The 16,738-nt window shown below is 48.7% G+C and overlaps 1 protein-coding gene across 1 annotated transcript in view; it reads right to left on the bottom strand.

Annotated features, from left to right (window-relative positions):
- Positions 1 to 16,432, bottom strand: part of PPM1E (protein phosphatase, Mg2+/Mn2+ dependent 1E) — a 77,576-nt gene extending 61,144 nt beyond the window's left edge. The window contains exon 1 of the mRNA XM_068102242.2: positions 16,251 to 16,432. Within this exon, the coding sequence (XP_067958343.1) occupies positions 16,251 to 16,432 (182 nt within the window). The remainder of the gene's footprint in view (positions 1 to 16,250) is intronic.
- Positions 16,433 to 16,738: the final 306 nt, after the last annotated feature.

Raw genomic sequence — 16,738 nt, 5'->3', positions numbered from 1 at the left:
ACGAAGATGCTCGAAGGAACTGCCTGCAGAGCTCAGAGACAGGATTGTGTCGAGGCACAGATCTGGGGAAGCCTACAAAAACATTTCTGCTGCATTGAAGGTTCCCAAGAGCACAGTGGCCTCCATAATTCTTAAATGGAAGAAGTTTGGAACAACCAGGACTCTTTCTCGATGAGGCCGCCCGGCCCAACTGAGCAATCGGGGGAGAAGGGCATTGGTAATAGATGTGACCAAGAACCCGATGGTCACTCTGGCGGAGCTTCAGAGATCCTGTGTGGAGATGGGAGAAACTTCCAGAAGGACAGCCATCACTGCAACACTCCACTGATCTGGGCCTAATGGCAGAGTGGCCAGACGGAAGCCAAACAGTTCAATCTTGATTTCATCAGACCACAGAATCTTGTTTCTCACAGTCTGAGAATCCTTCAGGTGCTTTTTTGCAAACTCCAAGCAGGCTTTCGTGTGTCAGTGGGATACAAAACATAAACTGTTCAGCCTGGCAGAGGTATGCGCTCCACCGATTGCCCTTCTAGTTTTCAATTGTTTCATACTGACATTAATAATAATAATAATAATAACAAGCGTTACGCCTAGGTCCCCCGTCGGGGAAGTGATGTGAGTTGACAAAGTGGAACACGCAGAAAACATGCTATGATATGATATTTCGCTCACAAGGGTCAGACAAACATGGAGGCGGCCATCTTGGATTTTGACGTGGCGACCCAATTTTCAATAGCGTTCTTCCTTATGCCTAGATACACCCACACACCAGAAGGTACTTCGCTTATTTTTCAAGATATTTCGCTCACAAGGTTCAGACATATATATGGTGGCGGCCGTCCTGGATTTTGACGTGGCGACCCACTTTACAATGGCGGTCTTCCTTATGCCTGGATGCACCCACACACCAAGTTAGAAGTTGGTACTTCGCTTATCTTTCAAGATATTCTTCTCACAAGATTCAGACATACATGGCGGCGGCCATCTTGGATTTCGACGTGGCGACCCAATTTTAAACAGCGTTCTTCCGTGTGCCTAGATACACCCACACACCAGATTAGAAGTTGGTACTTCGCTTATCTTTCAAGATATTCTTCTCACAAGATTCAGACATACATGGCGGCGGCCATCTTGGATTTCGACGTGGCGACCCAATTTTAAACAGCGTTCTTCCGTGTGCCTAGATACACCCAAACACCAGATTAGAAGTTGGAACTTCGCTTATCTTTCAAGATATTCTTCTCACAAGATTCAGACATACATGGCGGCGGCCATCTTGGATTTCGACGTGGCGACCTAATTTTAAACAGCGTTCTTCCGTGTGCCTAGATACACCCACACACCAGATTAGAAGTTGGAACTTCGCTTATTTTTCGAGATATTTCGTTCACAAGGTTCAGACATATATATGGCGGTGGCCATCTTGGATTTTGACGTGGCGACCCAATTTTCAATAGCGTTCGTCCTTATGCCGAGATACACCCACACACCAGATTAGAAGTGGGTACTTCGCTTATTTTTCAAGATATGCAGGTTACAAGGTTCAGACATACATGGCATCAGACATACATGGCGGCGGCCATCTTGGATTTTGACGTGGGTTGCACCCACACACCAAATTCGAATGCGGTCCTTCGCTTACGCACGCACGCATGCACGCACAGACGGACGGACGGATGGACGGACTGACGGACGGACACACGGACGGAAGGGAAAGCCATAGTCCCCCTTTCGCTCCGCTGAGCTACGGGGGACAATAATGGAGGCTCATACTCTTGACGGAGCTTTGTGGCATTCATGACAAGTTAAGAAACATTTCAAGGCGAGAACCAGTCTGGGACAGATTGCCAACGCGTCCATGATACTCGACTGCAAGTGATTTGAACAGGAATTTGTAACATGTTCAAGATGTCGGGGATAACTTTCATACCATTCTCGATAGTCACCGTGAGATCTAACATCCCCTACCTAATGCCTGCAGAAGGGTCGCTCAACTTAACGCCCATCAGAGGGACGGCAGACACATTGATCCTTCGCCTGCATGTGGAACACCAGGATGACAGTTTATAGCTGGGTTTGGATTCAATCCCAGGCTGGACAGATCAGAAGCGAGTGTGGAATAACTCTAGGCTATCTTGGAAGGTCGCAGTGACATTAGCAAACCTTATTAAAATGTAGGACAGACTTCGAAAGTATGATGGAAAAGGGTATGCGTTTGCTTCGGAGTCCACTTGGAAAGGCAGAAATCATGACTTTGAGGGTAACTGGAGTGACATGCGATAAAGATCCATTTGGTCCTGGCTACAGCTGCAGTAATGTAGCTCGAACGTTTCAATTACTTATGAAAAATGAGGCAATCAAATACTCAACTACAAAATTATAACCATAAAATTGCAAAAATGTCATCATTAATTAACTACAACCATGAAACACCTGTAAAAGTATAAACCCATCTCAACGGTAGCCCTGACTCCAACACCGGAGTCCTGAAACCATAAACCAAATCGTGGACTGAAAACCACGAAATTGAAAAACCAATCCAATCTTGGACTGAAAACCAAGCAGCTTGTGGAGCGCTCACCAAGTGGCTTAAGCACTCAAGCAAGCACTCCAATGAAGCGGCTGATAGGGAATGGCTGGCTTGGCAAGCGGTAGCAAGCTGATTGGTAATGGAACACACCACCGCTCGATGCCTTTCCTCCATTCTGGCTTGTCTGGCCGCCGCCTGCTGCTTCGCTGTCTGAACCTCAACCAAGTCAGCCAGTCAACCATATATCGACTAATTGAACATACAATTTAGACCTTCAGAACCTTTAATACCCTAATAGACCCCTTAGATCTCTTAGACCCTTTATACTTCAAACTAATTTGGTTCTCCCATGACAAAGCTGAGTTTCTAGGCCTGTTACTTTGACGATGCCTCCATGCACTGTATTCTATCAACTTGTAGCGGTCCCCGCTGAATGTACACAATCGCCTTGCACCTGCCAGGACGCGGCCAGGGCGCGATCGCCATGCCGGGCTCGTCCGGACGGGCCCAGACGCGCCTCTCCTGGGCATGCCCGGACTCGCTGTTCCCGGGCACGCCCGAACCTCCCGGGCACGCCCGGTCTCGTCTTTCCCGGGCATGCCCGCTCTCGCCTTTCCAGGGCTCGCCCAGAGCGCCCGGGCACGCCCAGCCTCGACTTGCCAGGCCGCGTCCAGGACGCCCGGGCATGTCCAGACTCGCCTTTCCAGGGCTCGCCCAGAGCACTCGGGCACGCCCAGCCTCGACTTGCCAGGCCGCGTCCAGGACGCCCGGGCATGTCCAGACTCGCCTTTCCAGGACTCGCCCTTGACACCCGGGCATGCCCGGTCTCGGTTTTCCCGGGCAAACGCCTAGGCATAAATGTGTATATATATTGCTGCCCGATAAACGGGCTTGTCAGAATACCTGAGCTGTTTTGTTTCAATAAAGCAACTCGGACGAATTCCGTCTTTGGTCGCGTCAATTCTTTCGACTCGCGTTGGAGCGCAGCCCCTTCAAACTCCTCTTTGGTCTTGCACCATCTGCCCTTTCTTTGCTCTGTCCCTCTCAGGTTTATACAGGGTGCAAATGGTCTGCCAATAACGATCTTCTGAAACTCCCAAAATCCAGGCTCACTGCTCACCTCCACTCATTTGTTCCTCTTTTCTCTCGCCTGTGAAATCACCTTCCCCTTACTCTTCTTGATGTGTTTCATTCAGCTTGTTCGCCCCCATGTGTCCTCCCCTCCCTTGCTCTCATCACCTCCATTCCACTGATGGTGTTTCCTCATTTTCATTAAATTCTGTTCTAGCTCTTCCACAAGCCTCAACCATGTATACAATTTTTTTTCCACTGCAAATGGCGCCCACAATAAAAAGCAGAATGTACTGTTTGGCTTATAGAGATTAAATCAGCTAAGCAGGTTCAACGAAGCTTCAGTATGACCTATAGAAGGCTGATAGGTGAAGAGCAATTGCATTCTTTTTTTTTAATGCAAATGGAAACCCACAAACCACCATTGAGAAAAACGATTGGTGAGGCACAAATAAAGTTTATGGAGACTGGTCGCATTCTGCAGAGGAAACGGGTAGGCCAGCCAAGCACAAGTGGTGAGGATGTTGAATAGGTTCATGAGTCGTTCGAGCACAGTCCCCATAAGTCTATTCAGATTCGGATGATGACATTGACAAAGGAAGATTTGGGGTAGAGAAAGGAATGTTGAGGAGAAAAAAGAGTGTTTGGGGAGAAAAATGGTGTTGGGACAGAGAAATGAGTTTTGGGAGAGAGAAACGAGTTTTGGGAGACAGAACGAGGTTTGGGAGACAGAACGAGGTTTGGGAGAAAATAACGACGTTTGGGAGAAAATAACGAGGTTTGGGAGAAAATAAAGAGGTTTGGGAGAGAGAAACGAGTTTTGGGAGAGAGAAACGAGTTTTGGGAGACAGAACGAGGTTTGGGAGACAGAACGAGGTTTGGGAGAAAATAACGACGTTTGGGAGAAAATAACGAGGTTTGGGAGAAAATAACGAGGTTTGGGAGAAAATAAAGAGGTTTTTATTTATTTCTTTATTTATTATTATTTTTTAATTTTTTAATTTTTTTTGTATACTGAATCGAGGCTCGTGAAAGAGCTAACATTTATTTCACAAACAAATCAACCAGACAAACAAAATATACAAAAAGAGGGAGCGGAAGACAAGATGGGGAGAGAAGGGGAAGCACACAACCACAACATTTGAGAGCAGGGAGAAGTGTGGGAGGGAGAGGGCTTCAGGGCAGGAGGCGTGGGAAGGGGGGAGGGGGGGGGGGCAGAGGTATAAAACACAAGGGGACCGAAATTAGCGGGGGTAGAAAAGATCAAGGTTTTGGATGGGGGAGGATAAGAGATGGTGGTGAACAGCTGTTTTAAAGACCTGGAGGGTGGAGTGGGATTGAAGACAGTGAGGGAGTTTGTTCCAGAGGCAGGAGAAAAGAGGAATGAAGGAGTGAAGGTGAGCAGAAAGTCTTGATTTTGGCAGTTTAACCATAAGAGGGTTGCAGGCAGATCTTGTGCGACCTGTAGGAATATTTGGGGGACAGAGCCCAGAGAGAGCTGGGGGGGGGCAAGGCCAGAGAGGAGTCGGTAGAAGACGGAAAGACCACCAACCTGCCTGCGGTGAGTGAGTGAAAGGCCCTTGGAGTTAGCTTCATCGCGGGAGATTCCAATGATTCTGAACGCTTTGGTTTCAACAGCGTGAAGACGGGCTAGGTGTGAGGCAGGAGCACCAGACCAGAGGGGAGAGCAGTATTCCATAGAGCTGCGGATGAAAGCCTTGTATGTGGTGAGGAGCTCAGGTGTGCCAAGGAAGGACTTCGCACGACGGAGGATGCCCAGTCGGCGACTGGCTTTGGAGGCCAGATTTGAAATGTGGTTTTCCCAGGAAAGATCATGGCAAATAGTGAGACCCAAAAGCTTGAGTGACAGAACTTCTTGGAGAGGATTATTCAGAAAGTGGATGGGAGGGTTTTCCAGTCGGTCTTTTCAGAGAGACATCGTAAGAGTGTGAGATTTATCGGGATTGAAAGACATGTTCCATTTGTTTGTCCAGTCTGTGATTTTGTCCAGGTCTGCAGAGAGTGAGGAGGCTGCAGACTGCCGATCTGAGGGATGACGAATGGAGCGACAGAGAGTAGAGTCGGCAGCAAAGAGATAGAGAGGATTTTCAAGAGAGTCAGAGAGATCATTGATGAAGACCAGAAAAAGCACAGGGCACAAGCACAAAAGCACAAGGCCCAGAACACTACCTTGGGGGACTCCAGCCTGAACAGGAAGAGGATGAGAGAAACCCATTCAGGGCCACACGTTGACTACGACCAGAGAGGAAGTCCGCCAGCCATGCGTGGAGATTTCCATGGATACCAAAGGAGGAGAGTTTGGTGAGCAGAGCAGGGTGCCAGACCGTATCGAAGGCACGTGAAATGTCAAGGGAGACACCTCTAATTTCCTGTTTGGCGTTGAGGACCTCCATCCATTGTTGAGAAAGCAGAAGCAGCATGTCCAGAGTAGAGTGACCAGGTCTGAAACCAAATTTATGATCAGAGATCAAGCCATTGGAGAAGAGGAAAGATTTCATATCTGAAGCAATGATGGATTCCATGACTTTGCTGATAATTTGGGGAAGGCTGATTGGTCTGTAGTTGCTGGGATCTGTTTTTGCACCTTTTTTGTGCAAAGCGGTGATGTTGGCTGATTTCCAAGCAGATGGCAGATGACCTTGAGCAAAAGAGAGGGTGAAGAGAACAAAAAGAGGGAGTGAAAGAGCGGAAGAACATGATTTTTAGGACCCGTGGGCTGATGCCGTCAGGACCAGTTGCAGAATCAGAGTCGAGGGTTGACAGAAACTTTTCCACCTCGTCAAGAGCAAAGGACACAGAGTCCAGGAGCAGCTGGGTACGACTGGGTACGGTGGGTACAGAGAGGGATGGGTTTGGGACACAAGATTTAGAGGCAAACACAGAGTTGAGGCATTCAGCTTTTTCAAGTGCGGAGTCAGCCGTTAAGCCGTTTGAGGTGAGGGAGGGGATGGAGGGGGAACAAACACCAGAAACAGATTTGACCAGACGCCACCAGGATTTGGAAGAGGGAGACAGATAAGAGAGTTCGGTCTTGAGAACGGTGAGATATTGTTTCCTGGCTCTCCTGAGGGTGGACACACACTTGTTTCGGGCTTTGTGAAAGGAAATGAGATTTCCTTCCGTTGGATTTGCTTTCCAGGAGACGAAAGCAAGTTGTTTCAGGGTAACAGCCTCACCACAAGATTCCGTGTACCATGGACGGGAGGAACGGTATGACAACTGAAGACGAGATGGGATAAATCTGTGCATGAGAGAGAGCAATTTACTTTGAAAGAATTCCCAGGATGAGTTGATGTCAGAGGCGGTAGAGATGGGAGACCAGTCCAGATGATTGATGGCTGCTTGAAGACCGTGCCAGTTGGCCTGAGTGAAATGCCAGACTCGTCGACGCTGAGGAGGCTCTCTGAGAATGGTCAGAGAGATGTCCACTTTGACAAGTTTTGGGAGAGAGAAAAAATGTTTGGGAGAAAATAAAGAGGTTTGGGAGAAAATAGAGGTTTGGGAGGAAATAACGAGGTTTGGGAGAAAATAAAGAGGTTTTGGAGAAAATTAAGAGGTTTGGGAGAAAATAACGAGGTTTGGGAGAAAATAAAGAGGTTTGGGAGAAAATAAAGAGGTTTGGGAGAAAATTAAGAGGTTTGGGAGACAGAACGAGGTTTGGGAGAAAATAGAGGTTTGGGAGAAAATAAAGAGGTTTGGGAGAAAATAAAGAGGTTTGGGAGACAGAACGAGGTTTGGGAGAAAATTAAGAGGTTTGGGAGAAAATAAAGAGGTTTGGGAGAAAATAACGAGGTTTGGGAGAAAATAAAGAGGTTTGGGAGAAAATAAAGAAGTTTGGGAGAAAATGAGGTTTGGGAGAAAATAACGAGGTTTGGGAGAAAATAAAGAGGATTGGGAGAAAATAGAGGTTTGGGAGAAAATAAAGAGGTTTGGGAGAAAATAAAGAGGTTTGAGAGAAAATAACGAGGTTTGGGAGAAAATAACGAGGTTTGGGAGAAAATAACGAGGTTTGGGAGAAAATAAAGAGGTTTGGGAGAAAATAAAGAGGTTTGGGAGAAAATAAAGAGCTTTTGGAGAACATAAAGAGGTTTGGGAGAAAATAACGAGGTTTGGGAGAAAATAAAGAGGTTTGGAAGAAAATAAAGAGGTTTGGGAGAAAATAAAGAGATTTGGGAGACAGAACGAGGTTTGGGATAAAATAAAGAGGTTTGGGAGAAAATAAAGAGGTTTGGGAGACATAAAGAGGTTTGGGAGACATAAAGAGGTTTGGGAGAAAATAACGAGGTTTGGGAGAAAATAACGAGATTTGGGAGAAAATAACGAGGTTTGGGAGAAAATAACGAGGTTTGGGAGAAAATAAAGAGGTTTGGGAGAAAATAACGAGGTTTGGGAGAAAATAGAGGTTTGGGAGAAAATAGAGGTTTGGGAGAAAATAGAGGTTTGGGAGAAAATAACGAGGTTTGGGAGAAAATAACGAGGTTTGGGAGAAAATAAAGAGGTTTTGGAGAAAATAACGAGGTTCGGGAGAAAATAGAGGTTTGGGAGAAAATAGAGGTTTGGGAGAAAATAGAGGTTTGGGAGAAAATAGAGGTTTGGGAGAAAATAAAGAGGTTTGGGAGAAAATAAAGAGGTTTGGGAGACAGAACGAGGTTTGGGAGACAGAACGAGGTTTGGGAGAAAATAACGAGGTTTGGGAGAAAATAACGAGGTTTGGGAGAAAATAAAGAGGTTTGGGAGAGAGAAACAACATTTGGGAGAGAGAAATACGGTTTGGGAGTGAAAAATGAGGTTTGGGAGAGAAAAATGAGGTTTGGGAGAGAGAGAGTTTTTGGGGTGAGAAACAAGGTTTGGGGGAGAGAAATGAGGTTTGAGGGAGAGAAACGAGGTTTTGGGGGAGATAAACGAGGTTTCGGGAAGAGAAACGAGGTTTGAGGGAGACAAACAAGATTTGAAAGAGAAACTAGGTTTGGGGGAGAGAAACTAGACTTGTGGGGAAAAAATGAGGTTTGGGGGAGTGAAAAGTAGGTTGTCAGAGAAAAGGATGGTTGAAAGAGACAAACGACGGTTTATGGAAGAGAAAGGAGGGCTTGAGGAGAAGAAGGAGGATTGGAGGAGAGAGAGGACAACTGGGGAAGAAAAATGAGGTTTCCAGGAAGGAAATGCATGCTTGGGGTGAGGAATGAGGAGTGGGGTTGGGAAACAAGGGTTGGGGGAGAGGAACGATGTTTGGAGAAGACGAACAATGTTTGGGGGAGACGAACAATGTTTGGGGGAGACGAACAATGTTTGGGGGAGACGAACAATGTTTGGTGGAGATGAACAATGTTTGGGGAAGACGAACAATGTTTGGGGAAGACAAACGATGTTTGCGGAAGACAAACGATGTTTGGGGAAGATGAACAATGTTTGGGGAAGATGAACAATGTTTGGGGAAGACGAACAATGTTTGGGGAAGACGAACAATGTTTGGGGAAGAGGAACAATGTTTGGGGAAGACGAACAATATTTGGGGAAGACGAACAATGTTTGGGGAAGCCAAACAATGTTTGGAGAAGACAAACGATGTTTGGGGAAGACGAACAATGTTTGGTGGAGATGAACAATGTTTGGGGAAGACGAACAATGTTTGGGGAAGACGAACGATGTTTGAGGAAGACAAACGATGTTTGGGGAAGACGAACAATGTTTGGGGAAGATGAACAATGTTTGGGGAAGATGAACAATGTTTGGGGAAGACGAACAATGTTTGGGGAAGACGAACAATGTTTGGGGAAGACGAACAATGTTTGGGGAAGACGAACAATATTTGGGGAAGACGAACAATGTTTGGGGAAGACAAACGATGTTTGGTGGAGACTGATGGCAGATGATTTCCAAGCTGATGGCAGATGACCTTGAGCAAAAGAGAGGGTGAAGAGAATACAGAGAGTTTATGAAAGGGTGGCAGAGCAGGATTTTAGGACCCATGGGCTGATGCCATCTGGTCCAGTTGCAGAATCAGAGTCGAGGTTTGACAAAAACTTCTCCACCTTGTCAGGAGAGAAGGACACAGAGTCCAGGAGCAGCTGGGTTCGACTGGGTAAGGTGGGAACAGAGAGAGATGGGTTTGGGACACAAGATTTTGAGGCAAATACAGAGTTGAGGAATTCGGCTTTGTCACGTGCGGTGTCAACTGTGTAGCCATTTGAGGTAAGGAAGGGGATGGAAGGGGAACAAACACCAGAAACGGATTTCACCAGACGCCACCAGGATTTGGAGGAAGGAGACAGGTTTGAGAGTTCATTCTTGAGTGAGGAGAGATAGTGCTTCCTGGCACTCCTGAGGGTAGACACACACTTGTTCCGAGCTTGGTGGAAGGAACTGAGATTTCCTTCAGTTGGATTAGCCTTCCAAGAGGCAAAGGCAAGTTGTTTCAGGGCAACTGCCTCACCACAAGATTCAGTGTACCATGGACGGGAGGAAGGGTAAGACAACTGAAGGCGAGATGGGATAAATCTGTGCATGAGAGAGATCAGTTTGCTTTGGAAGAATTCCCAGGAAGAATTGATGTCAGAGGCGGTAGAGATGTGAGACCAGTCCAGATGATTGATGGCTGCTTGAAGTTGAACTTGAACTGCTGCCAGTCAGCCTGAGTGAAATGCCAGACTCGTCGGCGCTGAGGAGGCTCTCTGAGAATGGCCAGTGAGATGTCCACTTTAACAAGCACATGATCAGAAGAACCGATTGGAGCAGAAGAAGAGCAGCAGACATTTTCAGGGAAGTTAGTCATAACCAAGTCCAGAAGAGAAGATGCTCCGTTGACTGAGATCCGGGTCGGGAAATTGACAGATTGTGTCAGTCCCAATGAGTCGCAGAAGTCCTTTGCTGAGATGCCATGACTGGTGAGAGAGGTACCCAAACCCAGCCAGCTGGCATGATGAAAGTTGAAGTCACCACATATGAGGAAGAGAGAGTTGGGATGAGTGGATAGAAGTTGGTCCATGTGTGGGGAAGACGAATGATCTTTGGTGGAGACGAACGATGTTTAGGGAAGACGAATGATGTTTGGTGGAGACAAACGATGTTTGGGGAAGACGAACGATGTTTGGTGGAGAAGAACGATGTTTGGGGAAGACAGAGAGGATTGGAAGAGAGAAACAATGTTTGGGGAGAGAAACAAAGGTTGCGGGAGATAAAAAGGAGGTTTGAAGGAAATAAAGAAGCAAAGGAGGAAAGAAAGGATTGTGGGGAAAGGATGGATTATCAGGGTGAGGAAGGAGTTGAGGGGAAGAAAGGAGTGTTGGGGAGAGAAATTATTGTTGGATGAGAGAAAGGAGGGTTGGGGAAGAAATTGGAGGGTTGAGGATGAAAAGAGAGGGTTGGTGGAAACAAAGAAGTATTGGAGGAAAGAAAGGAGTGTTGGGGGAGAAAAAGGGGGTTGGGTTAGATAAATGAGGATTAGGACAGAGACATGATGGTTGGGGGAGAGAATCAAAGGTTGGGGGAAAGAATCGAGTTTTGGGGGAGAAAAATTAATGAGGTTTGCAGGAGAGAGAAAGGAGGTTTGGGGGAAATAAAGAAGTGATGGAGGAAAGAAAGGAGGTTTGGGGGAAGAAAGAAGGATTGAGGGAAAGAAAGAATTTGGGGAAATAAAAGATTGGGGAGAGAGGAAGGAGAGTTGAGAGGGAGAAAGAAGTGTTGTGGAGAGAAATGTTGGTTTGGTGAGAGAGGAGGGCTTTGCGGGGGAGAAAACTGAGTGTTGCAGAAAAGAAATGATGGTAGGGGGGGGGGGGGGGAGAGAAAGGGGAACTGTGGGGAGAAAAAGTGCAGGGGAGGAAAAATTATTTTTGGGACAAAGAAATTAGGGTTGGGCAAATAAATGAGATTTGGGGGAGACATATGTGGCTTGGGGAGAGAAAGGGGTATTGAGGAAAAGAAAGGAGGAATGAAAGGAAAAATTGGGGCAGATAAGGCAAGTTTGGAGAGAAAGGAGTGTTTCGGGAGAGAAATGATGGTTGGGTGAGAGAAATGAGGATTGGGTGAGGGAAGTTAGGATTGGGAGAGCAGGAGGGATGGGGCTGAGGAGAGAGAGAGATGAGGGTTAAGAGAGAGATGAGGGTTAAGAGAGAGAGAGATGAGGGTTAAGAGAGAGAGATAAGGGTTAAGGGAGAGATGAGGGTTAGGAGAGAATGATGAGGGTTAGGAGAGAAAGATGAGGGTTAAGAGAGAGAGATGAGGGTTAAGAGAGAAAGATGAGGGTTAAGAGAGAGAGAGATGAGGGTTAGGAGAGAAAGATGAGGGTTAAGAGAGAGAGATGAGGGTTAAGAGAGAAAGATGAGGGTTAAGAGAGAAAGATGAGGGTTAGGAGAGAAAGATGAGGGTTAGGAGAGAAAGATGAGGATTGGGAGAGAGAGATGAGGGTTAAGAGAGAGAGATGAGGGTTAGGAGAGAAAGATGAGGGTTAGGAGAGAAAGATGAGGGTTAGGAGAGAAAGATGAGGATTGGGAGAGAAAGATGAGGGTTAAGAGAGAAAGATGAGGGTTAGGAGAGAAAGATGAGGGTTAGGAGAGAAAGATGAGGGTTAGGAGAGAAAGATGAGGGTTAGGAGAGAAGGATGAGGGTTAAGAGAGAAAGATGAGGGTTAAGAGAGAGAGATGAGGGTTAGGAGAGAAAGATGAGGATTGGGAGAGAGAGATGGGGTTGGAGAGAGAGATGAGGGTTAGGAGAGAGAGATGAGGATTGGTAGAGAGAGATGGGGTTGGAGAGAGAGATGAGGATTGGGAGAGAGAGATGGGGTTGGAGAGAGAGATGAGGATTGGTAGAGAGAGATGGGGTTGGAGAGAGAGATGAGGATTGGGAGAGAGAGATGGGGTTGGAGAGAAAGATGAGGGTTAAGACAGAGAGAAAAGGGTTAAGGGAGAGATGAGGGTTAGGAGAGAAAGATGAGGGTTAGGAGAGAAAGATGAGGGTTAGGAGAGAAGGATGAGGGTTAAGAGAGAGAGAGATGAGGGTTAAGAGAGAGAGATGAGGGTTAGGAGAGAAAGATGAGGATTGGGAGAGAGAGATGGGGTTGTAGAGAAAGATGAGGATTGGGAGAGAGAGATGGGGTTGGAGAGAGAGATGAGGATTGGGAGAGAGAGATGAGGTTTTGGGTTAGGGTTGTTAGGGTTCGGGTTAGGGGAGAGAGATGAGGGTTGGAGAGAGAGATGAGGTTTAGGGTTAGGGTTGTTAGGGTTAGGGTTAGGGGAGAGAAATGAGGGTTGGAAGAGGGGGGAGAGAAATGGGGTTGGGAGAGAGAGATGGGGTTGGAGAGAGAGATGAGGGTTGAGAGAGAGAGAGATGAGGGTTGAGAGAGAGAGAGAGATGAGGGTTGGGAGAGAGAGATGAGGATTGGGAGAGAGAGAGAGATGAGGATTGGGAGAGAGAGAGAGATGAGGATTGGGAGAGAGAGATGGGGTTGGAGAGAAAGATGAGGATTGGGAGAGAGAGAGATGAGGGTTGGGAGAGAGAGATGAGGATTGGGAGAGAGAGAGATGAGGGTTGAGAGAGAGAGATGAGGATTGGGAGAGAGAGAGAGATGAGGGTTGGAAGAGGGGGAGAGAGAAATGGGGTTGGGGTTGGAGAGAGAGATGAGGGTTGAGAGAGAGAGAGATGGGGTTGGGGTTGGGAGAGAGAGAGATGAGGGTTGGGGGAGAGAGAGATGAGGGTTGGGAGAGAGAGATGAGGGTTGGGAGAGAGAGATGAGGGTTGGGAGAGACAGAGATGAGGGTTGGGAGAGAGAGAGATGAGGGTTGGGAGAGACAGAGATGAGGGTTGGGAGAGAGAGAGATGAGGGTTGGGAGAGAGAGATGAGGGTTGGGAGAGAGAGATGAGGGTTGGAAGTGGGGGGAGAGAAATGGGGTTGGGAGAGAGAGATGGGGTTGGAGAGAGAGAGATGAGGGTTGGGAGAGAGAGATTAGGGTTGGGAGAGAGAGATGAGGGTTGGAAGAGGGGGAGAGAGAAATGGGGTTGGGGTTGGAGAGAGAGATGAGGGTTGAGAGAGAGAGAGATGGGGTTGGGGTTGGGAGAGAGAGAGAGATGAGGGTTGAGAGAGAGAGAGATGGGGTTGGGGTTGGGAGAGAGAGAGATGAGGGTTGGGGGACAGAGAGATGAGGGTTGGGAGAGAGAGATGAGGGTTGGGAGAGAGAGATGAGGGTTGGTAGAGAGAGATGAGGGTTGGAAGTGGGGGGAGAGAAATGGGGTTGGGAGAGAGAGATGGGGTTGGAGAGAGAGATGAGGGTTGAGAGAGAGAGAGAGATGGGGTTGGGAGAGAGAGATGAGGGTTGGGAGAGAGAGATGAGGGTTGGGAGAGAGAGATGAGGGTTGGGAGAGAGAGAGATGAGGGTTGAGAGAGAGAGAGAGATGGGGTTGGGGTTGGGAGAGAGAGAGATGGGGTTGGAGAGAGAGAGATGAAGGTTGGGAGAGAGAGATGAGGGTTGGAAGAGGGGGAGAGAGAAATGGGGTTGGGGTTGGAGAGAGAGATGAGGGTTGAGAGAGAGAGAGATGGGGTTGGGGTTGGGAGAGAGAGAGAGATGAGGGTTGGGGGAGAGAGAGATGAGGGTTGGGAGAGAGAGATGAGGGTTGGGAGAGAGAGATGAGGGTTGGGAGAGACAGAGATGAGGGTTGGGAGAGACAGAGATGAGGGTTGGGAGAGAGAGAGATGAGGGTTGGGAGAGACAGAGATGAGGGTTGGGAGAGACAGAGATGAGGGTTGGGAGAGAGAGATGAGGGTTGGGGGAGAGAGAGATGAGGGTTGGGAGAGAGAGATGAGGGTTGGGAGAGAGAGATGAGGGTTGGGAGAGACAGAGATGAGGGTTGGGAGAGACAGAGATGAGGGTTGGGAGAGACAGAGATGAGGGTTGGGAGAGACAGAGATGAGGGTTGGGGGAGAGAGAGATGAGGGTTGGGAGAGAGAGATGAGGGTTGGGAGAGAGAGATGAGGGTTGGGAGAGACAGAGATGAGGGTTGGGAGAGACAGAGATGAGGGTTGGGAGAGAGAGAGATGAGGGTTGGGAGAGAGAGATGAGGATTGGGAGAGAGAGATGAGGGTTGGAAGTGGGGGGAGAGAAATGGGGTTGGGAGAGAGAGATGAGGGTTGAGAGAGAGAGAGAGAGATGGGGTTGGGAGAGAGAGATGAGGGTTGGGAGATAGAGATGAGGGTTGGGAGAGAGAGATGAGGATTGGGAGAGAGAGATGAGGGTTGGAAGTGGGGGGAGAGAAATGGGGTTGGGAGAGAGAGATGAGGGTTGAGAGAGAGAGAGAGAGATGGGGTTGGGAGAGAGAGATGGGGTTGGAGAGAGAGATGAGGGTTGAGAGAGAGAGAGAGAGATGGGGTTGGGAGAGAGAGATGAGGGTTGGGAGATAGAGATGAGGGTTGGGAGAGAGAGATGAGGGTTGGGAGAGACAGAGATGAGGGTTGGGAGAGACAGAGATGAGGGTTGGGAGAGACAGAGATGACGGTTGGGAGAGAGAGAGATGAGGGTTGGGAGAGAGAGATGAGGGTTGGGAGAGAGAGATGAGGGTTGGAGAGAGAGATGAGGGTTGAGAGAGAGAGAGATGGGGTTGGGAGAGAGAGATGGGGTTGGAGAGAGAGATGAGGGTTGAGAGAGAGAGAGATGGGGTTGGGAGAGAGAGATGGGGTTGGAGAGAGAGATGAGGGTTGAGAGAGAGAGAGAGATGGGGTTGGAGAGAGAGATGAGGGTTGAGAGAGAGAGAGAGATGGGGTTAGGGGAGAGAGATGAGGGTTGGGAGAGAGAGATGGGGTTAGGGGAGAGAGATGAGGGTTGGGAGAGAGAGATGGGGTTGGAGAGAGAGAGAGAGATGGGGTTAGGGGAGAGAGATGAGGGTTGGGAGAGAGAGATGAGGGTTGGGAGAGAGAGAGAGATGAGGGTTGGGAGAGAGAGATGGGGTTGGAGAGAGAGAGATGGGGTTGGGGAGAGAGAGAGATGGGGTTGGAGAGAGAGAGAGAGAGAGAGAGAGAGAGATGAGGGTTGGGAGAGAGAGATGAGGTTGCAGGCAACAAATGAGGGTGAGAGGGAAAGAAATGTCGGTTTATGGAGAGAAACGAGGGTTCGTGTGAGATCAAGGAAGTTTGGGGGCAGAAAAGGAGGATTGGAGGAAAGAAAAGGGGGTTAGGGGAGAATATTGTGGGTTGGGGGGTAGGGGGGGTGGGGGGAGAAATGATGGCGGGGGAAAAGTAAAGAAGGATTAGGAGGAAGAAAGCAGAGTTTGGTGAGGGATTTGAGGGAGAGAAAGGAGAGTTGGGTGTTTGGGGAAAGATTTGCGAGTGATAGGAAATAAGTTCGGGAGGAGAAATAAATAATAGGATGGAGGGGAAAGGAAAGTGTTATGTATGTCACGTAAATGGGGGGGGGGGGGGGGGGGGGGATTGTGGTGGGTTGAAAATCTCCGGGCAGGCCTTTGTGTGCCGGTGTCCTTGGCCAAATTCAAACTTGTGTTCCGGCTCAGGCGGGTTTAACGGCAACCAAGACCAACCGTAGCCTTCACTGCAGTTAAAACTGGAATTGAGAGTCAATCGCCTTGGTTCGTTAAAAATAACCTGAGCCTTGAGCATTGTACAGACGAGAAACCACGGGCGGACGTGTCTCACCGGCGGCTGAGCAGCTGCAGACATAGCTCCAGACTCTCCCCTTCGAGCTCTGCCGGAGTGAGGCTTCCCGTGAGGGTCCGCGGGGTCCCGGACGCCTCTTCCCTCAGGGCACCGCGAACTTCCGCCAGCGCCGAGAGCACGAAGCGTCGCACCACCTGCTCGGCATCTCCCGCGGACGCCATGAAGAGAGAGGGAGTCCCGAAGAGTCCGGAGGGTCCGCGGGTACGGAGAGAACGCGCGTCCTGAGGCTGAGCGGCGCTGGTGAGGCGAACGATCCGAGCCGCGCATGCGCGGTGTCTCCAAATCCCCCCTTTCCCCCACTCCGCCAAACCGCGCGACCCCCGCACCCCACCCCGCCAAACCGCGCGACCCCCGCACCCCTGCTCCCCTCCAAGCACAATCACCATGGTCTTTAAACTCGGTCAGGATTTTCATTTCTCCATCTCGGAACTTCAGCGCGAGCTGTACGGGGATGACGAGCGGTGTGC

This window comes from Myxine glutinosa, chromosome 6, assembly GCF_964187855.1.
Source record: "Myxine glutinosa chromosome 6, kmMyxGlut1.1, whole genome shotgun sequence".
Classification (NCBI taxonomy): Eukaryota; Metazoa; Chordata; class Myxini; order Myxiniformes; family Myxinidae; genus Myxine; species Myxine glutinosa.
Note: the sequence above shows the minus strand (reverse complement) of the source record. Positions and strands in the feature narration are given on the sequence as shown.